This window comes from Lissotriton vulgaris, chromosome 12 (genome assembly GCF_964263255.1).
Source record: "Lissotriton vulgaris chromosome 12, aLisVul1.2, whole genome shotgun sequence".
NCBI classification, from domain to species: Eukaryota; Metazoa; Chordata; class Amphibia; order Caudata; family Salamandridae; genus Lissotriton; species Lissotriton vulgaris.
In genome coordinates, this window is record NC_141700.1 from 272,264,927 (window position 1) to 272,289,098 (window position 24,172).

Consider the following 24,172-nt stretch of genomic DNA (forward strand, 5'->3'; position numbering starts at 1 on the left):
TGTACCGCCCTCACGCCCTCACTCTACCGTCATCACTCTACCACTCTACCGCCCTCACTCTACCACTCTACCGCCCTCATGCCCTCACTCTACTGCCCTCACTCTACCACTCTACTGCCCTCACTCTACCACCCTCACTCTACCACTCTACCACCCTCACTCTACCACTCTACCGCCCTCACGCCCTCACTCTACCGCCCTCACTCTACCACTCTACCGCCCTCACTCTACCGTCCTCACTCTACCACTCTACTGCCCTCACTCTACCGCCCTCACGCCCTCACTCTACCGCCCTCACTCTACCACTCTACCTCCCTCACTCTACCACTCTACTGCCCTACCTCTACCGCCCTCACTCTACCACTCTACCGCCCTCACTCTACCACTGTACCGCCCTCACGCCCTCACTCTACCGTCATCACTCTACCACTCTACCGCCCTCACTCTACCACTCTACCGCCCTCATGCCCTCACTCTACTGCCCTCACTCTACCACTCTACTGCCCTCACTCTACCACCCTCACTCTACCACTCTACCACCCTCACTCTACCACTCTATCGCCCTCACTCTATCTATCTATCGCCCTTACTCTATCTATCTATAGCCCTCACTCTGTCTATCTATCTCCCTCACTCTATCTATCTATCGCCCTCACTCTATCTATCTGTCTATCTATCGCCCTCACTCTATCTGTCTATCGCACTCACTCTACCACTCTACCGCCCTCACTCTACCCCCTTCACTATACCACTCTACCATCTTCACTCTACCACTCTATCGCCCTCACTCTATCTATCTATCTATCTATCTATCTATCTATCTATCTATCTATCTATCTATCTATCTATCTATCTATCTATCTATCTCCCTCACTCTATCTATCAATTGCCCACACTCTATCTATCAGTCTATGTATCGCCCTCACTCTATCTGTCTATCGCACTCTCTATCTATCTTTCTATCGCTGTCACTCTATTTATCTATCTATCTATCACCCTCACTCTATTTATCTATCTATCACCCTCACTCTATTTATCTATCTACCACTCTACCGCCCTCACTCTACTGCCCTCATGCCCTCACTCTACCGCCCTCACTCTACCACTCTACCGCCCTCACTCTACCACTCTACCGCCTTCACTCTACCACTCTACCGCCCTCACTCTACCACTCTACTGCCCTCACTCTACCGCCCTCACTCTACCACTCTACCGCCCTCACTCTACCACTCTACCGCCCTCACTCTACCACTCTACCGCCCTCACTCTACCATTCTACCGCCCTCTCTCTACCACTCTACCGCCCTCACTCTACCACCCCCACTCTACCACTCTACTGCCCTCTCTCTACCACTCTACCGCCCTCACTCTACCACTCTACTGACCTCACTCTAGGACTCTGCTGCCCTCACTCTACCATTCTACCGCCCTCACTCTACCGCCCTCCCTCTACCACTCTACCGCCCTCATGCCCTCACTCTACCACCCTCACTCTACCACTCTACCACCCTCACTCTACCACTCTACTGCCCTCACTCTACCGCCCTCACTCTACCACTCGACTGCCCTAACTCTACCACCTTCATTCTACCACCCTCACTCTACCGCCCTCACTCTACCGCCCTCTCGCCCTCACTCTACCGCCCTCACTCTACCACTCTCCCGCCACACTCTACCGCCCTCACTCTACCACTCTTACCGCCCTCACTCTACCACTCTACCGCCCTCACTCTACCGCCCTCACTCTACCACTCTACCGCCCTCACTCTACCGCCCTCACTCTACCACTCTACTGCCCTCACTCTACCGCCCCCACTCTACCGCCCTCACACCCTCACTCTCCCGCCCTCTTCCTACCACTCTACCGCCCTCACTCTACCACTCTACTGCCCTAACTCTACCGCCCTCACTCTACCGCCGTCACTCTACCACTCAACCGCCCTCACTCTACCACTCTACCGCCCTCACTCTACCGCTCTACCGCCCTCACTCTACCGCTCTACCGCCCTCACTCTACCACCCTCACTCTACCACTCTACCACCCTCACTCTACCACTCTACCGCCCTCACTCTACCACTCTACCGCCCTCACGCCCTCACTCTACCGCCCTCACTCTACCACTCTACCGCCCTCACTCTACCACCCTCACTCTACCACTCTACCACCCTCACTCTACCACTCTATCGCCCTCACTCTATCTATCTATCGCCCTCACTCTATCTATCTGTCTGTCTATCTATCTCCCTCACTCTATCTATCTATCGCCCTCACTCTATATATCTTTCTATCGCCCTCACTCTGTCTATCGCACTCACTCTATCGCCATCATTCTATCTATCGATCGCCCTCACTCTGTCTTTCTTTCTATCGCCATCACTCTATTTATCTATGGCCCTCACTTTATTTATCTATCTATCTATTGCCCTCACTCTATTTATCTATCTATTGCCCTCACTCTATCTATCTATCGCACCACTGCAGCATCACTCAGAGTCACCACAGCATCACTCAGGGGCAGCCATTCAACAACAAATGGTTCAAATATGTTTTCTCAATGTTTCAAGCTTTATTACAAATGTCACAAAAAGATGTTAATATTTCACTTCTGTTCTTGGATTTTCGTCACAAAAAATACACTGAATATAATCTTCACAAAAGTTATTTACAAAAGTTTAAGCTAACTGATATAGGTGTCACATTTGCAAAAGTTAAAAGTATTGGCATTTTTAAATGACAAAGCTAATAATTTCGCTATTTTCAAAACCAACACATAAATAAAAAATGTGTCATTTACAAGACCAATAGCTCAAACTTTCCTAATGCGAGACCTATTGCATTGCAAATGCTTGTTTACTTTATTTTTCCACAGGGCTCACTTTCTGTAAGCAGACCTTTAAATTTTGTTCTTATCTTGTCACATTTGCTTTCCATTCCAAAACAGAGATCTAATGCCAGGCTCTGTCTTCCCACGGGAGCTTGATGTTTACTTTTCTTTCTCTGACTTCAAAGCGAGAGGCTTTATCTGACTTTTTATGGGATGTGAAAGGGAGTAGCTTTTTTCCCCTTTGATTCAGTATAGGGTTTTCTTATCTCTTTCATTTGGTTCCCCTGCCTCTTTTGCAGCATGTGGGTTTGCTAGTGCAGTGACACCTTTGGGTACTGTTCGCTCAACAACTTTATTTTACTTACTTACTAAAGACTATATTCTATCACACAACAACAATGAAATGTCTGCAATGAACTTTGCAAATATTTCAGAATATATTAGATTTAGGAAAGCACAAACTGGATTTGTTTTTGTAATTCTCGAGTGTGCTGGAAACAAATATTTGAATACGATCTAAACAAATCAAAACACTTGGAAATAGCCTTTCCACACATTATCTTTTGTACACTGCATAGTTTTATCAGTAAAACTGTATGTGCAAATGTAATGGTCATTTCAGTTCAAAACGTTTGTAGTGGCAGTGCAGTACCACACCATGCATGCTTCACTTTACACTCCTCTGCTCTACTCCATTCTATGCCACTCTACACCTCCCCACTCTGCCCAACTCTACTATGACACTCCACTCTACACCAATCTGCTCCTCTCCACTCTCCTCTATGCCAATCCAGTCTGCGCCACACTATTTTATTCCACTCTACGTCACTTGACGACACTCTACTATACTTCACTCCACTCTACAACACTACTCCACTCTATGCCACTCTACTCCACTATACACCACTCCACTCTATTCCACTCCACTCTATGAAACTCTACTCCACTCTACAGCACTCCAGTCTGACACTCTACTTCATACCAGTGTAAGCCATTCCACCTTACGGCATTCTACTTTATGACACTCTATGCAACTTCACTCTAGGCCACTCCTCTCTGCGACCCTCCACTTTATGACAGTCCACTCTACACCATTTCACTCTAAGACACCCTATGTCATATAAATCTAGGTCACTCTACAGGACTGCACCACTCTACTCCAGTCTATGCCACTCCACACTTTACTCCACTCCACTCCACTCTACGCAATGCCACTCCACTCTACGACACTTTCCTCCACTCTCTGCCCTCCACTTAAACCCCCTCCGTTCTACAACCCTCTACACTACTATTCTCCGCTCTACTATACTTCACTCTGTGACACTCTACACCCTTCCACTCTGTGACAGTCCTCTCTATTCCACTTTATGACACTTTACTCCACTCCCCTCCAATTACGTGACTCCACTCTGTGCCACTCTACAGCACAACACTCTGTGACACTCCACAACACTCTACGCCACTGTGCACCACTCTGCTCCACTGTATACCACTCTACGTACTCTACTCCACTCCACTCCACTATGACACTCCACTCTACAAGAAACACTCCACTCTATGATACTCACCTATAGGATACTCCACTCTATGCCCCTTTACTCTACTCTCCTCCAATCTAAGACACTCTATACTAATCCTTTTTTCGCTACTCTATGACACTCCAGTCAAGCTGCTCTACTCCCCACTGTACCACTGTACGACACTTTACTCAACACTGTACCACTCTACTCTACTCCTTTCTGTGATCCTTAACTTTACAACACTACTCCACTCAATGGCACTCCACTTTAAACCACTCTAGGCCTCTCTTCTCCATTATACGGCACTCCACTCTATTTCTCACCACAACACTGTACTCCAATCTACGCCACTCCATTCTATGACACTCTACTACTCCATACCACTCTACGCAACTCTACACCACTCTACTTTATGCAACTCTGCTTTACAATAGTTTGCGTCACTTCACTCTAGGCCACTCTGTGTCAGCGTCAAGGCCACTCCTCTGATTACATGTGATGCCAAAAAGGGGTCCACCTCCAGACTCCCCCAACTCTGTGTAGTAGTAGCACAGAGTAGTAAGGTAGTCAGGCGAGGGAAAAAAATGTATGAGGGAAGGACCCTCGGAAGTGGGAGACCTGAAACAAAAGAAGACAGTTTTAATACAAATCCTGTTAAACTTACTACTTTCATAAATTCTCACTAGAGCTTGCTAATACCTGTCCACTGGACGAGGGATTCTGTGTCTTTACATAAATCATGTGAGAATTCAGCTTCTGACTTCAAAGCCTTCCTACAATGACAAACCACAGCATTACATATATCACTTGACATTCATACTCTTTCTAAAAAACGGGGAAAAGATATATAAACATACATACCCTACAAACATTCATCCAAGAGTAAACAGAACACAGCTCAAAAGAAAGGGGCCTCCTTCCTCTCCAACATTGGATGAAAAAACAAACCCCAGGAAAGAAGAGGCTCTAATGACGAGCAAACTCTCCAACCAGAGACATGGAAACAAAATAAGAAACTCAGGGTCCAAATGTACTGATCAATACAGTCCTCAGTGAAAGGAAAAAACCAAATAGTACTTAGGCGCTTTCTTCAGCGCAAGGCAACAAGAAACAGTTCCAATTGATCCACAAGATTAGAACACCATCTGATCACTGCCACCGAATGAAGGATCTCAAAGTCTGGGGTCCCTTGAAATACAAGCGCTTCCGATAGCGCGGAATTGAGTGGCACCGAATAAACAAACAATGAGCGAGCTCGGGGCGCGTTTACGTCAACGCGATCCCCGAACAGAATTGTAGTCTTGATAAGCGCTTCCTTCAGCGCGAAGTCAATAACCAATTCAGAATGAGAAGAATCCGTAAGAAAAATAAACAAACAAACCTTCCCCTTTTCTAGTCTTTTGTAAAGCTCAGTGCAGAAACCGAAGGAAGAGTTTCTTCTGAAGGACACGCGCTGAGACAGCGCGTTCTGAATCTCCAGCGAAGGTCACAGCCAGCTGATTCAAGAGAGGGGGCCTCCACGCAACCCGCGTGAGACCCGGGACAAGGAGAACTGGAACTATGGCAGATTACGCGCACCACCGCCCTGGCGTTGCTGACTAACATAGACAATGCTCCTCCCCTACAGGCATTCTGGGAGATGTAGTCCCGAGCGCTGCTACCAAAACCAGGTAGGCGCTCTGAATACTGTCGGTCCAAGTCAGCGCCTGACAGTATTCCCTCCTCCCAAGCGCCTCCTAGACCCAGGCTTACCAGGACAGCGGGAATGGAATGCTCTCACCGCCCGAGGAGCATGGACATTCGTAGAGGGTTCCCACGAATCATCCTCCAGACCATAGCCCTTCCAGGCGACAAGATACCAAAGCCTGCCCCTCCTGTATTTGGAATCCAACACCTTCCGCACCTTCCGCACCTCCAGCTGCCCATCCCGAAGCACCTGGGGCACCGCCCGTCTAGTCGCCCCCACAGCAGGCTTCAATAGACTACAATGGAACACCGGGTGCAGTCGCATAGAGGCCGGTAACTTCAGTTTGTATGCCACGGAGCCCACCGGGCGCACCACAGAGAAGGGACCGATGAACCGAGGATGGAAAACACTGCGGTAACGGGAGCGAATGTTCTTGGTGGACAACCACACTCGATCCCCAGCCCCGTAGATAGGACCATCCTGCCGTGATCGATCAGCCCACTTCTTGTACTTCATCTTTGCGACGTCCAGATTGTGACGAAGTTGAACATGCAGGGCCTGCAAGCGTTTGATCAGAACTGCCACCGTGGGTTGATCCGTGATATCACAGGGTACTGTGAGTGGAAGGACTTTAGCATGGAAACCATGATTGGCCCGGAACGGGGATTCCTTGATAGAACTGTGCCAAGAATTGTTGTATGACAACTCCGCTAACCACAACAGGTCCACCCATGAGTCGCCAGCTTCTTTCGCATAGCATCGGAGATAGGTCTTAAGAGTCTGATTCAGCCTTTCCGTCTGGTCGTCTGTTTGTGAATGAAAACTCGTCGAGGTGGCCGCTTCAATCCGGAGTGCTTTGCACCAGATCTTCCAGAATCTGGCTATGAATTGTGGACCACGATCGGAGACAATAACTCTGGGAAGCCCATGCAGCCTCACCACCTGGGACAACAATAACTGAGCAGTCTGACCAGCCGTGGGTAGGTTCTTACAGGGGAGGAAATGTCCCATCTTTGTGAGGCTGTCTACTACCACCATGATGGCTTTGCAACCTTGGTCTTTAGGCAGGCCTACCACAAAGTCCAAACTAATCGTGTGCCATGGTTGCGTAGGGGTAGGCATGGTTTTACATGTCTCTCCTTTAGCTTGAGCACATATATCACACTGTTGAATCCAACGATCGATGTCGTTTTTCATGCTTTCCCACCAGAACTGTCTCTGAATGAGCTGCAGGGTCTTTTTGCCTCCAGAGTGTCCAGCCAGCATTGAGTCGTGACACCAGTTAAACGCCTTCAATCTTGTCTCTACTGAGGGTAGGTACAGCTTATTTTCACAGAAGAGCAGTCCATGTTTGAGAGTTCTTGATGCACTGTAGCTGACCCATTGCTTCCACCCTTCTAAGTTTTTCTGATTCTTGACCTCGTGTAGAAAGTTCTCCATGGTGAGGGAGCACAGCACCTCCTCAGGTGATATGATGGCTTCGGGAGCTGATGTCTTTGTCTTCAGTACATCCTCCTGTCTGGATAGAGCGTCAGCTTTTCTGTTGTCGGACCCTGGTCGGAATGTCACTACAAAGTCGAATTCTGCGAAGAAAAGCATCCATCGCATTTGACGTTGTGTGAGATGTCGAGCTGTCTTCATGTATTGTAAATTACGGTGGTCCGTGTAGATAGTGACTGGATGTTTGGCCCCCCATAAATAATGCCGCCATTCCTCAAAAGCTTTCTTTTTTTTTTTTTAAAACCTTTATTTTGTAAAAACAGAAGATACAGTTACAGACCTACAACCACAGAGGCTGGTCAGTTACACAAATCAGTAATAGCACAATAATACACAGCTCATCAGCCGACAACCCGAGGGCCCGGCAGCGAAAAGTCACGATAATGTGAGAAGCATGTGGCATAAAGAGGATGAGTGAAAGGTTTTACATTTTATATTTTATAAATAATAACAAAAACTGAACACAAAAAAGATCGAGCCAGTACTGTGCTTTGGATTGGCTGTCCCATACGGCAGGGGGAGACGAGTGATGGATGTGCAACACTATGAAAAAGGACAGATCCTAGGAGAGGAGGGGGGGGGGCCAAGGGCAAAACGATACAACACAGACATTGGGAAGCTAAGACTCTGAAACGCACAGTCAAGGGAGGTGAAGCGGATCAGGAGCGTCAGTGAAAGGGGGGGCGCAAATCTCTCCACGGTACGAATTCCATTGACCCCAGATTCTACCCCATTTCTTGGGCCTGCCACGGGAGACATACACCGTTTTTTCCCTAAACATGGACCAGTCCATGTTTTCTTTCCAAGTTGAGAGTGATGGTGGCCTCTGAGAACCCCACAATTGGGCTATGTCTCGTTTCGCGACCATGTTACCTAGTGTGACCCATTGAGTCTGAGCAACAGTGCAGTCATTCGGCTCCCAAACATTCAATAGGCAACGTCTGGCCTCAGGCAGTAACTCAACACCCGTCACCTCACCCATCACCGCATGCACTCGATGCCAGAAAACCACCACTTCCGGACATCCACACAGAATGTGAAGGAATGTAGCCAGCATACCACAGACACGCCTACACAACCCATCCACAGAGTAACCCATGTGCACCAATCTTGGACCCGTGACATAAACGCGGTGCAGTATCTTAAGTTGCACCAGTCTGAGACGTGCCGGAATCGCGACCTCTTTGGGGGAGGATATCGCCGCCTGCCAGTCTTCATCGTCCAATTCCAGCCCATCGCTGGTCCAGGCACCCCGAAGTTGTACAAGAAGGTACGAGCGGCCGTTAATCAGTTTTTTGTAAATAAGAGAGATGGTGCTGTCGGGGACGTGCCCGTCTAGCACTCTATCCTCAAGGGGGGAGGACTCCGGGATCGTAGTTCCCTCAATAGCTTTCTTGATGGCCAACAACTCCTTTTCAGCCACTGTATAATTCAGTTCGGCTGGACTCAATTTTTTTAGATAGAAAAGCTACTGGATGCAACTGTCCTGAAAAGCGATCACGCTGGGATAACACCGCTCCAACAGCGATATCGGAAGCATCCGCTTCCACCACGAAAAGCACCTCTATTTGCGGATGTTGAAGGATGGGTGCTGTTGTGAAGGCCTTTTTTAGAATTTCGAAAGCGCTCATGGCTTCTTGAGTCCAACAGAAAGGAAGCCCCTTTCTTAACAACCGTGTTAAGGGGGAGACTAGTTGAGAGAAATGGGCAATGAATCTCCTATAATAGTTCGAAAACCCCAGACAGCATTGGACATCTCTTACATGCTTTGGGGTGGGCCATTCTTGTACCGCCATAACTTTCCTTTCTGCCATGCATAACCCAGAGGGGCTCAGAATCACACCCAGAAACTCCACTTGTTGCACATGAAACTCGCATTTACTCAGCTTGCAAAACAAACCATTCTCTTTCAATTTCTGCAACACCTGTTTGACCTGACCACTGTGACTTTCTGTGTTTTGGGAGTATATCAATATGTCATTGATATAGACGACCACAAACTTGTCAACATAACTCTTCAACACATCGTTCTGGAAGAACTGGAAAGCCGCAGGGGCATTACAAAGCCCAAACGGCATCACTAGGTATTCATAAAGGCCGTATCGCGTTTTGAAAGCCGTCTTCCACTCATCACCTTCTCGTATCTGGACCAGGTGATAAGCGCCTCGCAGATCTAGTCGAGTGTAAATGACTGCTTCTCTCACCTGGTCCAACAAGACAGGGATGAGTGGAAGAGGGTAACGATTACGCACAGTGATCTTATTCAAGGCCCTATAATCAAGGCACGTTCTCAACTCACCATTAGCCTTTTTAATAAAAAACAGAGGCGAAGCTGCTGGGGAACGGGAAGGCCGTATAAATCCTATGTCCACATAATGGTCAAGGTACTCTTGTAAGTGTTGTGTCTCAGGTTCTGACAAAGCGTATACCCTACAGGAAGTTAACATGGCTCCAGGAATCAGATCGATTTGACAATCGTAATCCCTGTGAGGGGGTAATGACTCTGCCTTAGTCTCACTGAATACCTCTCTGAACTCAGCATATTCTCTGGGTAACGTAGTCTCTTTTTCAGCAGCGGTAGCCACTTGATATAGCTGTGCCAACGCGCTTACATGAATGCTTAAAGGGTGGACACATGTTTGTAGGCAGTGTTCTGACTCAAAATTTAGGGTCTTTTGAGTCCAGTCTATTCTGGGGTTATTTTTCCATAGCCATGGCATTCCCAGTATCACTTCGTATTGAGGTGCTTCAATGATAATCAAGGTGATCCTCTCTATATGCATGGTTTCTTCCCCCTTTTTGGTCAGTTCTACCTCTTCTGTTATGGGACCTGATTTCAAAGGCTTCCCATCGACAGCCAAGACTCTTTCAGGAGTACCCCTAGGAACACGATTTAATTCTAGACTTTGCACCAGCCCGCTATCAATAAAGTTCCCGGTAGCCCCTGAATCAACCATAACTTCTATATCATGAGCTCCCTTGTTATCCGTGAGACACATTTGCATGATGATGTGTGAAACGGATGGAGTAACATTCGGACCTGCCAAGGACGGGACTCGCAACCCAGTGGAATGTTCTGAGGTTGAATCTGTCATTGTTTGTGAACTATCCGGACTCGGGGGAGGCACAGTAGTAACTGCCACTTTCTTGTTATAGTAAGACATGCCCGGCTTCTTGGGTTTTGTGGGGTAGTCTCTCACAAAATGGCTTTTCTTGCCGCAATACATGCATAACCCCAATGTCCTGCGGTTCTCTCTCTCGGCTCTGGTCAACGGGGCTCTGACTGCTCCTATTTCCATAGGCTCAGCTTTCTGATCAGTTGAGGAGGATGAGGGTCTCATCCCTTTCTCTGTCCTCTCCCCCTGCCCGGACGCCCCTCCTTTCTGCTAATCTGTGATCGAGACGCAAAGTAAGATTCATTAAATCCGTGTATGTTCTAGGTTGGGGATCTATTTGAGCTAGATCATCCTTCATGTCGTCTCGTAAACACTGGGTTTAGTAGATATGTGGGGGCAATTCCACCCCCAGAGCCGGGCTTTCACTTACTATTCGGGAGCGCACAAGACGTACGCCAGACTCGACTACTTCCTGTGCTCCACTCCATTGATGTTGTTAGCTACCGATGCGGACATTCTTCCTGCGTTGCTGTCTGACCATTCCCCAGTCATGGCCTCTTTCCTACTCCCCCACTCACAGATACCACAGCGACACTGGTGGCTTCGCGATTCCGTCTTACACCAGAACACCATTACAGATCGCATCAAGACGGCTATCTCACACTTTCTCATTGTCAACGCTAATCAGGACACGTCATTAGCGACGCAGTGGCTGGTGCTTAAAGCTGTATTAAGAGGTGAATTCATCTTGATCTTCTCTGCCATCAACAAAGAACAGGCCCAAAAACGGGCCGAACTCACGAAACGCGTTGCGGAGCTGGAACAGATGCACCAGCGCACTGGCGCTGCAAGAGCCTGGCGCCAGCTCTACACTGAACGGAAGCAGCTAGCTGCCTTATACCAGTACAAAGCTGAATACGCGGCCCTACGCCTCTGACACTCCTATTATACAGGAGGGGATAGGTGTGGGTGCCTTTTGGCTCATAAGCTGCGGGAAGTACGACAACAGCATGGAGTTCAGGCTACACGCCTGTGAGGAGGCGACCTCACCTCTGATGATGTCGTCATAGCAGAATCCTTCCGCGACGTTTACGCCTCGCTCTATTCGGGAGAATCCCTTAATGCTCAGCACAGTCTTGAATACCTGGAAACCGCGCAGCTCCCATCCCTGAACCCAGCGCAGGCCGCCAGCCTAGATTGGGATATCGGGCTGGAGGAGGTCATCGCTGCTATCTCACGCCTCAAGCTCGAGAAGTCACCTGGCCCGGATGGGTACTCCGCGGCCTTCTATAAAACCTTTTGTAGCCAGGTGGCTCCTCTGTTATGTGGCCTATTTAACTCCTTTGCCCTGCCCAGCGCTATTCCGGCGGAAATGCTAGAAGCTTCGATCACAGTCATCCCGAAACCCGGGAAGGACACCACTAGCTGCAGGTCTTACAGGCCGATCTCCCTCTTAAATATTGATTTTAAGCTCTATACGAGCATCCTCGCGACAAGACTCGGACCCTACATGCTCCAATTGGTGGAACCGGACCAGGCAGGCTTTATCTCCCAGCGCCAAACGAGCAACAATATAAAAAGAGTTCTACACCTCATAGCGGTGGCCTCTCGGGTGTGGAAAAAGTGCATGTTGCTGGCGATAGATGCGGAGAAGGCCTTTGATAGGATCCACTGGCCCTATTTAGAGCAAGTCCTGCGCGGGTTTGGCCTTGGGGATACCCTGTGCACCCGCATTCTAAATTGCTACCACTTGCCCCAAGCCACAGTACGGGTTAATTGGCAGACCTCCTCCCGCTTCCGCATAGAGAGAGGCACCCGACAGGGGTGTCCTCACCCTCCCATTCTCTTTGCGTTATATATGGAGCAACTTGCGCGGAGAGTTAGGAACCACCCCCGCATCAAGGGGATCAAGTTTGGAGCGGACATACACAAGATTAGCCTCTACGCAGATGATATTCTGTTGTCTCTTTCTGACCCCGCCCAGTCCATGAGAGCACTGTTTGTGGAACTACAGGTCTTCGCGCAGGCCTTGGGCTTCAAGATTAACACCGACAAATCGGTCGCCCTCACTATCTCCTTATCGGAGCCAACACTGGCCCATTTGCAGGAGGAGCACCCTGTCCAGTGGTCTGACACCTCAGTTCCGTACCTGGATGTCCTCCTAGGCCCAACCATACCAGTCACTGTTGCGGCCAACTACGAACGGCTGCGGACCTCGATTCGTAGTGAGCTGGGCAGATCGAAGCACTACCCCTTCTCGTGGCTGGGAAGGATAGCAGCGGTCAAAATGACGATCCTCCCCCAGATCCTCTACCTCTTTCAGACGCTCCCCCTATGCCCCCGGCGGGTTGGATCCAGGAAACCCAGTCTGAACTGCCACAGTTCATTCGGCAGGGACGTAAGCCACGGTTCAGGCACACGGTGGCTGTTCTCCCTCCGGAGCAGGGTGGGGTTGGTGTCCTAGATTTGCAGCTCTATTTCAACGCGGTGCAACTCCACTACTTAGTGGAGTGGCAGCGCTTGGAATCCGAAAAACACTGGTCGTTCCAGGACCAGGCAGTTGCAGGCTTGCCATTGCAGGGGATTCCCTTCCTCAGGAAGAAGCATAGACCTCCCAACCTCTATGCTTGCTATATCACAAGCACCATTTTAGAGACTTGGGATCGCACAGCTATCACCTGTGAGCTAACGTCTTTTCCTTCCCCCCTAACCCCACTCTTTGCCAACCCTGATTTCATGCCGGGACTGAACCCTAAGGCTTTCGTGGACTGGCGCCCTTCTCCATGTCGATCCTTGGGACACCTATTCGACCTCCGGGGCATCCTATCGTTCCCGCAGCTGCGGGCAGAGAATGGCATTCCAGAGAAAGGCAGAATCTACAACTTAGACACTGTGCGCTTCAACCACAAATTAGACCGGGAGCGCAGCGCTTTTTGACCCCTATGGGAAATGGTTGATCTCTCGCTCATCGAACAAAAAACTAATTTCCGATCTGTACAAGCACCTACTTTCAGCTTACACTTACACTTACAACGCTGGGAGGGTGAGGTGGGAGGGTGTACTGGGTAGATCCCTCTCCCATAAAGAATGGAGCGGCATTTATCATAGAGCCCGACACTCGGCATACCATACAGGCCTCACAGAAACCCTGACTAAGGTTCCCACCTATTGGTATTACACACCGGAACGTCTCCATTGTGTCGACCCCCACATTAGCGACCGTTGCTGGAGGGGGTGTGGGGAGTTGGGTACCCTGGAGCACCTCTTGTGGAGCTGCGATCGCATTCAACCATATTGGACCACAATTCTCGATGAAATAGACTCCCATCTAGACACGCAGCTTCCTCGCTTCCCAGCTTACATAATCCTAGGCTTGCCCAACCCATTGATGTATCCCCTGAAGTCCCGGAGAGTCCGCCTGATAGCCATTGCCCTGGGGGCGGCCTCTCAGAACATACTTGCACACTGGCGCTCCTTACAAGCGCCGCCACACTCGGGTTGGCTGCAGAGGCTCTGGAGGGTTCTGGGGATAGAAAAGTTGTCCCTCTCATTGGCGGGTAGGGGGGAGGAGTTTCCCAAACTGTGGCGCCCCTTCTTGACTCTGCTTACAGCGGAATTCCCAGAGCTGTCTTGCCCCCGCTACCTGAGGCTTCTGAGGTTGGCTGACACGCAGATTCCGGCGAGCCGTAAACCCAGGCAAGCACGATGAAAATGGCAGGTTCGGCTCTATTCCCCTTTTTCCCTTTTCTTTCCCTTAGCAATTGTGGATAGGGGGTGGGGGGAGGAGGGTTTTTTTTGGGAAGGGAGAGGTTTGTTTTTTGGTCCCCCCCCCCCCCCCCCCCCCCCCGTGCCAGGAGTCTCCTCTTGTTGACCTGCTCCTAGCATTTACTTTGTAATACTTACCTCGCAGACTGTATGATGTCTTACTTGCACTCTCCTTCAGGAGCTGGAGGTCCTGTTTCTTTATACTATTCGAAAACCAATAAAGAGATTTAAACCATAAAATGATACAGTCAAGAATGGAGCTGGTGCCATGAGTAGGTTTCTTAAAGAGTTGAAATTGATCAATTGCTTATAGGAAGGAATATAGCTTATAAGTTATGGTGTCAGAAGATTTATTCTACCTGATGTTGAAATCTCCAAAAAGGATGGTAACACATTGAAGGAGAAGGTTCGAGGTGAGGAGTTTGGTGATCTCAATTAAGAAGATGCAGTTGTTTTTGGCGAGATGGGGGTGATTGCTAACAACAAGTCTCAGCTTGCTTGTATTGATAAGAGATCAATGTAATGGAGGAGAAGGATATTGCATTTGTTAGCGAATGAAATATATTGGTCTTATTCATGATGGTGGCTCCTGTTTTCTCCTGCCAATCATGTCCAAAGATGGTGTAATTAGAGCGAGCAGAGATGTTTATATGGTGTTGAAAGGAGAGATTAAGCGAGATCAAGTTAGAAAGAGAAAATCAAGATTATTGTGCAGGATGGTAGAGGAAATGCCATTGCAACAGGAAGGTACAGATTTAGATTTAAGACAATCCCAGTTTAGAACGGTTGGAGATCTGGAGTCAGGGAAGGGGGTTTGTGGGAGAGCTCCATGTTAGGGAGGGTTGCATGGGGGAGACGAGTTTTCCTGTGAGGTGGATTTTAGGAATTGAGTGAGAGTGTGTTGCAGATGTGGAAGGAGCTGGATGGTGAGTAAGAGGTGGACATTGGGGCAACAAGGGGACATACACTCAACAAATGGCTTGAAAGCATGTTTCACTATGAAGCCTTGGAGTTGAGAGCATGGAGGAATTTGTGGAGAATCCAATTTCTTTGTGTAAAAGAAATTATATGGCACATGGTGCTGATGGGTTAAGTCAAAAAGCCACCACTTGCAGTTACACTGGTATTCACTGCTCTTGAGTCTTTGAAATGTAGGTATGTGGTTACATGTTTGGGTGCCTGTTGAGTCTTTCTATGTTGCAGAATCTGTTTATATATGGACCGAGATCCCTATGGAGCTTTAATGCACCAATGATTGCACAGCATGCCGCAGTCTGAAAGCATGAATCTGTAGGTCCAGTTGGGTGCATCCCACTGTGAGGTTGGTTCAACAAAGCCTGCTTTCATTGGTGACTAATTTATGCAATTTGCCTTCTTTCAGCGGTACATGTATATAGGCAGCTAACCTAATTTAAGACTGATCACCTGCGTTCGCATATGGCACTTGCATTCATATACAAAGTTTCCCTCTGCCTCAATGGCACAAACGACTGCCGACCTACCATGACAGACCCTAGCCTACCCCCAACTATGCTCACATCCAGGATAATGCTAACCCTGCCAATCCAGTGAAAGCTTTAGAATTTGCAGATGAGGGGCTGAAGTTCGGCGTAACCACTCCAAAAAAAAAACATACCCACACTTAAATGTAGCACAATAGTGCACATGCCTAGCCAACCTTCTCTCCGAAACTCAGGATGGAAACCTGTTGCCAATGCTTAGATTTTAGAAAGCAGGCCGGCATGGTTAGTCTTTTGTTTTTTGTGAGGGCTTGTTAGCATTTTTCACTAGGCTGTGTATCTCGGATCTCAATGTTATTTCCATTTAACATTTGACGTTATCTGGACAGCTTTGTTTAGCTCTCTTTCGACTGGATTGTCATCTTCTCGCAAACTGACTGTACAGCTTCCTGCCAGAAGTTTAGAATTATGTGTAGACAATTCAAAGTATTGCCTTGAAAGAGTGTTTTAATGAACAGAACGTGTTTTGACTGTATGTTTATCTTTCCACATGGACCATTGTTTGCATTAAAAGCCAATAAGCAACATAAGCTATACGGAAACTGGCAGTGTCGTTTATTGGACTCTGTTGGCTGGAAAAGATGTTGCTGTTTCTCTTGGGAACTTGTGGTAGCTTTGAAAATGTTAGCAATTCAGTCTGCGCTACAGTCAGTGTGCTACTCTGATGTATGTTTCAAAGTGCAAGTGCCCAGCTTACGCTCTTGGCCCATTAGCACAGAAAGCCTTAGTGGCATGTGTTGTTGACTCCAGGATTCTCTCTCACCATCCAAATTCTCCTTGGGCATTGACTTGAGTGATCATTTAAAAATGCAAGGTTGCTCTTCATGCAGAAGCAAGTGCTTGAAGCTGACAGCGCGTGAGAGACATTTCCAGGAATGTTCTGAACTGAAGTGACTATTAATTAGCCATTAAAGCCGGGGCTACTAATTAACATGCAGTCAGCCACAAAATTATGGCCATCCCTGCTGTAATGTTGACCATGGCACTGTGGTGATACATTTTGGCATATACTGGAAATTCAAGGCACACTGGCACTCACACTGTAATGTCGGCCTCTACAGTACTATGTAATATGCTTCAGTTTCCAAAGCTAAAAGCCTCTACAATGCCGAGCGTATTGCCCATTCTGGCAACAATGCCAAAGACATTCTTGCAATTGTTAAAGGCTTTCTCTCCCCCAAAGCTGAGATTTGTGCCCGTGCATCGTCGCAGGAATGGTGCGATGAACTTTCAAGACTCTTTATTGATAAGGTTCGTGCCATCCAATCTAATTTTGGTGATTGTGATAGCCAGTTGTCGGTGTTGGATTCCCCTCCTGTGAAGATCCCTACCCCACAGACTAAACTAGAGGCTTTTGAAGCCGTATCCTTGGTTGACTTCCTGGCAGCTTTAAAAACTCTTAAATCTGACTCCCAAATTGGTCCCTGCCCGACTAAACTATTGGCAGGCGCAGTGGCAATTAACCCTGTAGATAATACTTTGCTCAACGTATTCCTATCCCCACCCAGGATACCCTCTGCCTGGAAACAGGCCATGATTATTCCCTTGCTTAAGAAACCCTTACTGGAACCTGCTCTGCCCTCCATCTATCGCCCTTCTTCCAGCAGTGGCCAAGGTCCTGTAAAAGCAGGTCAACAATCAATTATCTGGTTTTGTGGCCCAGCATGAACTTCTTCATCTGGCTCAATCAGGCTACAGATCTTTAGACAGCACGGAATCAGCGCTGGTTGAAATCTCTGAAGCAATACGTGGAACCTTAGATTCGGGGTGTAGGGCAGCCTTGATCCTTTTGGACCTATCGGCTTTATTCAATACAGTCCTCCATGCCCTGCTGCTGACCCGCCTTCGGGAAATTGGCATGGAAGGGTCAGCCTGGAATTGGATGAAATCCTATCTGGAGGATAGAACCCAGAAAACCTGGACCCCACCCTTTGCGGCTGCCCCCAGCCAGCAACTGGCCACGGGGTTCCTCAGGGCTCGGTATTGAGCCCCCTGTTGTTTAACATCTATGTGTCTCCCCTCATTCAGCTAGAAGATGAAATCTGAGCCAAAGTCATCTCATACGCTGATGATACTCAGCTCCTTTTCTCCTGGAATAAAAGTGAGACTAGCTGTGTCCATGCCAAAACCTGCCTGACCGCAGTTTTTCATTAGCTAGCGCTAGCCCAATTGAAATGTAATGAGGACAAGACAGTGATCCTCCTTTTCAGAAATGTCCCCCGCAGTATTGGCGCTCTTTTTGGCTGACAATTCCGCCCTGCCGTCACCCCACTGGGGTCCAAAAAAGAATTGGGGATTTGATTAGATGAAAAACTGTGCTTCTTACCACAATTAAAAAAATGAACAGAAACATGTTATGGTATCCTAAAGGCACTTTATGCCGTTCTGCCTTGTTACCTCCTAAATACACTTCAGGTGATTCAGAATGCAGCCACCAGATTATTACTTAAACTCCCTAAAAGGGGGAGCGTTAGGCAGCACCTTTGTGACCTCCACTAGTTGCCGGTTAAAGATAGGGTGCATTTTAAGTCCCTGGTAATTGTTCACTCAGCCCTCTATAGTCATGGTCCAGCCTACCTGAGAGCAAGATTTAGCCTCTACGCTCCGACTAGGCAACTACATTCTTCTACCAAGCTAATGGCATGCGTCCACAGGTTTCGCAAACAGAGGACCGGTGGCAGCTCTCTGTCACGGATGGGGGCTGTAGCCTGGAATCAGCTCCCAGTGGAGCTACGTGCTCTGAGTGGCCCTAAGGCTCTCAGAAAGACACTGAAGACCCTACTTTTTTTTTTTTTTGAAAACCTTTATTTATCAAATGCACATTACACAGCATCTGCCTACAACCCTTTTGGGCCGGCCGCCATGACAAGCAGTCAAAAAGTAGAATATAGTGTACAGCGGGGGAGGCCGCTTCGCGGTTCATTATGATGTAGTGCATAAAACAGCAATCAAAGGATATCGAAGGTTCAATTTTATGATTGTGTCGAAGTGAAACAAACAAAGAAACAAACACATGGTAGATCAATAGCAAGGTTCACAGGAGGGGAGGAAAAACGGGAAACAGTATACAAGAATGGAAGCAAGTCTACTACGGGAGGGGAACGATGAAGGGAGTGTAGAATGGAAAATAATGAAAGGAACGTAATCTATGGGGAGGAGGGAATGGCCTCGGCATAATCAAGTGGTGGGGTACAGATGTCACCCCGGTATGCGTTCCATTGCGCCCAGATCCTATTCCACTTCCTAGGACGACCCCGTGCCTCGTACACCGTCTTCTCCCGAAACATGCACCAATCCATGTTATCTTTCCAGGCACTGAGTCTAGGCGGTCTATTGGAGCCCCAGAGCTGAGCTATGTCCCTCTTGGCGACCATGTTGCCCAGGGTGATCCAGAAGGTCTGAGCAACCGTACAGTCCGTAGGCTCCCACACATAATGCAAACAGCGTCGTGCCTCGGGAAGGATGGGGACCCCAGAAACACGCCCCATCACATCATGGACCCTAGACCAGAAGGCTGAGATAACCGGGCATTCCCACAAGACATGAAGAAAGGTACCATCCATACCACAGCCACGTCTACACAGTCCGTCCGTCGCAAGCCCCATTCGTACCAGACGCATACCAGTCACATAGACACGGTGGAGGATCTTCAGTTGCACAAAACGAAGCCGAGCCGGAATAGCCACCTCCTTAGGGGATGAAATAGCCACTTGCCAGTCCTCGTCATCCAGTTCAAGCCCATCCGCCACCCAGGAGGCACGGAGCTTCTCCAGCAGGTCAGCCCTGTTGTTAATAAGTTTTTTATATATTAAGGAGATCGTACTGTCCGGGACATGGCCATCAAGAACACGATCCTCCAACGGGGACGACTGGGGGATGTCAGTCCCGGGGGGAAAAGCGGAGGATAAGGCATGCCGCACCTGAAGGTATCGAAAATACTCCTTATCATCCAATTGATATTCCACCTTTAGGGCCTCAAAGGATTTCACTGCTCCCCTGGCCCAGAGATCCTCCACCTTGCTAATCCCAATCAAATCCCATCTATCAAACCCTTTCGTCCGCCACAGGTTGCCCAGTCGTTCAGAATCATACAACGGGGTCATACGCGTCAATCTGCCGCCCCAACCTGTAGCCTTAGTAGCATCCTTCCAGGCACGCAAAGCACATTTCGTAGGACCAGTCAGGAGACGGAGTGGTGACTTCGAGTATAAAGCTCTATTGAAGTTGCCACCTGGCAACAGGAGTTTATCCAGGGCAAAAGCGGGAGCGGGTTCCGGGGAATATGTCACATGGTTGATTGCACTTAAATGTGAGGCCCAGTAGTATCGTTTAATGTCAGGCAGAGCAATACCGCCATCATACCAGGGGAGTGTAAGTTTAGATAATGCGATACGGGCACGTCCGTCCCAGATCAATTGCCTCTGTAGGCCTTCAATCTCACGGAAATAGCGAGCGGGGACGGGGTCGAAAAAGTTCTGCAAGGCATAAAGGAACCTAGGGAGCGACATCATTTTAAAAAGTGCTGCTCGTCCCAATGGGGACAAGGGCAATTCACGCCACCGCCGCACATCTTGCTTGAGGCGACGAAGGGGAGCGTAGGGATTTCGATCGTATCGCACAGAGGAATCCATGGAAACAAAGATCCCTAAATATTTAAAACCATCTTCCACCACCTGGATAGGAAATCTGCGGGGCAGCGGAGGCAATACCCCTGCTATGACATAGACACATGACTTGGTCCAGTTGATAACCAGCCCGGAGTTCTTACCAAAGGAAGTAAGAACGTCGAAAAGTACGTTCAAAGACTTCTGGGGTGAGGTGAAATTGAGAAGGATATCGTCGGCGTAAAGCGAGACGCGATCCTCCAGATCCGGTGCCCACCGGATCCCTTTAATCGAGGGCTCCCATCGAAGCCACGCCGCAAGGGGCTCTAGTGCCAAAGCGAAAAGAAGTGGGGAAAGCGGGCACCCCTACATGACCCATGAGTCTTTCCACATAAACGTTTGGGACATGGCCGAAGGCCAAATGGGGCGGGCCCTAGACCGCAAGCGCCCCTGGGCCTGACAGTAGGCGAGTGGGGAACAGCATCGCATATTTTAGTCCCAAATCTCTTAGGCGACGCTTCACTCCGAGGAATCCAGAACGTTGCCACTGTACTTGAGGAGTGAAGTCAGGGTATATCGAGACAGAGTTATTGTCGAACTTCAACGGGCCGTGTTTGCGAGCGGCCTGAAGAATGGCGTCCCTGTCTCGAAAGTGAAACAACCTAGCAATTATAGGCCTCGGGGGTCCCCCCGGCTTAACCTGTCCACCTGGGAAGCGGTAGGCACGCTCGACCGCAAAAAACTTACTGAGGCCTGCGGGAGCGAGTTTAGCAACAATTAGCTCCTCAACCAGTAAATCGATCGAGGCAGCACCACTGTCCTCCGGCACCCCGACCAGGCGGATGTTGTTTCGTCGGGCCCTGTTGTCGTACTCCTCCATACGTCTGGTTAGCAGGTCATGCGACGATCGCAGATTCCCAATCTCTGACTGCGCTTCCGCCATGTCCGTCACCAGACTGGAAGCTTTTAGGTCCAGTGCCTTAACCCTCTCGTTTGTCTTGGCTAAATCGGCTCGAATAAGGGTAACATCGACCGCCACCATGTCTATCTTGGACACGATGGCCTCATATTGCTGACCCATATCCGCCTTGAGCCCTGCAATGGCGGCCAGTAGGTCTTGAAGTGACACTTCCGATGAGGTCGCCATGTCCGTCTTTGGGTCCTCCAAACCACGGCTGGTAGCAATGGGGGAACCTCTCGGCTGTGTATAGTGATCGATCACATTAGTCTGGACCGATCCCCCACGAGTGGTGGCTTTCCTGCGCTTCTCCATCTCGGGTTTCATCGCCATGTTGGATTCAGCACCCCACTGGGACCTACCGGGTGCGATAGAATGGCAGCGACCCTCCGGACCTCGAAAGTCTGGTTTTGCAAAAAAGTTGTCACAGGCCACTGAGCCGGCGCTGCGATGGAGACGTGCTGCTGGTGAAACCACCAACACCAGGAGTATAGAGTAGGTCCCAGGCAGTCAGTTCAAGGATGGACGAGAAACCGAAAGTGAAAGTGGCACACCATCGGTGAAGCAGATGCCAGGCAGCCGTTGTTGTTGCATTACTGCTCGGCCATCCAAAGCAGCAGAGTCCCTGGTCCCGTCCGGGGCCAGGCCAGAAAGTTTGAGACGACGTAAATATGGTCCCCGAAGTCCGATCTCGGCCCCAAAAAGTACAGCAGCATCAGCAAGAGTAGCACTTCAAAAGCCCGTCAAAGTGACCAGGATAGCAAAAGGATAGATCAATAAGGGCAGCGCGGGTCTCGGGAGCTTTCTGCTCACGCGACCATCTTGGATGCCCGCGTAGCTCCTCCCCCCTCCTACTTTTTAGATAGTCTTCTGTGATATGTCTAATCACCCCGCAGGGCAAGCACCGGGACACTCCTTCGAGTAGCTGTGAACGCTACAAGTGATAATATAACATAACATTTAACATGCATTATGATGATGATTCATGACATATTTTGGTCTTGCATGGCATAATAGTGATAGTGCCCAATCTGGTAACGCTTACCCTGGCTTAATGGTGATAATCCTTACACATTGTGAGTAGCCATGTCTGATGGTGCCAAGCCCCAAATGTAAATACCCTTCAATACACTAAAGTTAAGCAAGCTTGGGGGTTAGAGGAGCCAGTGCAAGTGACAATATGTATTGTGTGCTTGCATGTTGAACTCTAGCTACAAAGAGAAGGATGGATATGTCTTAGCTTGGGAGAGGGCCAAGCAAGGAAATCAAAGCTTGTTTTGGAAATGCATATTTAAAATTAGTGCTATTTAAATTGATGTGTTTGGATTCTGCATACAGTCTGCCAATCATATGATCAAATAATGAAATGTAATCGGGCATTTTAGGATATTTTATTAATATGCATTGTTTTCATTAACTGTGTTTGTATTTATGCTGCTGTACTTATATCTATCCGATTAGATCAATAGCTAATGTTCACTAGAAATGCAACCAGTATCGCATTCTTTAGCTGATATAAAATATTTGTGTATTAAATGACGATATAAATGCTGCTGAGATATATATTTATGATATATGAAGTGTTTAATTTTTAGAACAAGTTCCAAACCTCTATCAAATCTGTGGCGTAAAAAAGTAGAGGAATGCCTTGTATTATCAGTTTAATAAGCGTATCATTTTTTTTATAGGTGACTGCCATACTTCAAAATGGCTGATGTCTATTCCCACCCCCTCTCTCCGGAGGAACAGAAGCTACTGGCATTGAACATCACCCGTGTTCTCTCTGTCTACGGCTACATCACAGACTCCTACATTATTGTAAGTAGATATCAGAGCATTTTCGAACACACCCCCTGCAGATCTGGGGCTTTATCTTGTAGCACTACAAGCGTTGCCATTTAAATAATCCCAGAGGTACTTTAATTTTTCTGTATGGTGAAATCGTACCATGTAATTTATTTCTCTAGTGTGCAGAGGACGTCCCATTTATAGCCTTATGTGCAATGTTAATGACAATAGTTATTATCTTTCTTTGTCTAAAATAGGACTGCCATTTCTTTTCCTGTCTGAACCAGAGTAATATCCTCAGAGCACAGTTTTTGAAGATATATTTAGTCTCATTTGGACAGTTAAATACCCATTATTAAGTTGCTCTTTTTTATGTTTTTTTTACTTGAGCTTCTTATGTTATTACGCCAGAGCTTGCCTTGCCGTGTAGCTCGCACAAACTTGAGTACATCACAAAAAAGCAACCACATGTAACGTGAAACACTCTGGTGAAAGAACTTGTATGAAAGCCAAAATAGATGCATTGTTGATTGGTCCTTTTTCAAACAGATGATTTTAAACATAATACAGCAGCACTCAACCTTTTAGCTTGCGTTAAAAATCTAGCACTCTAAAACTAAATCAGAGCTGTTTTCATCGCTAAATGCCTACCTGCCCTCAGGTAAGAATGCCTCGTAAAATGATGACAGCCACCAAAATACTGTTTGCCCAAGTGTTGATGCTGACGTTAAATTCCAAAAGCAGGTGGTTTTAGACCCAATAAGTTTATTCAGATCCACCATGGTGATATGTACTGGGTAAAAAGACCCTGTATAGTCACATTATGAGCATTATTGAGAGAACAATCTGTCAATGCCTTTTTATTGTACGCTAACTAATAATTTAAACA

At 48.1% G+C, this 24,172-nt stretch overlaps 1 protein-coding gene across 2 annotated transcripts in view; it reads left to right on the plus strand.

Moving 5' to 3' along the window:
- Nucleotides 1-24,172, plus strand: part of LOC147673937 (methyltransferase-like protein 25B) — a 361,337-nt gene that overhangs the window by 14,910 nt on the left and 322,255 nt on the right. For both annotated transcript variants that reach the window (XM_086945027.1, XM_086945026.1), the window contains exon 2: nucleotides 23,184-23,313. In XM_086945027.1, the coding sequence (XP_086801153.1) occupies nucleotides 23,203-23,313 (111 nt within the window). In that variant the 5' untranslated portion in view covers nucleotides 23,184-23,202. The remainder of the gene's footprint in view (nucleotides 1-23,183; nucleotides 23,314-24,172) is intronic.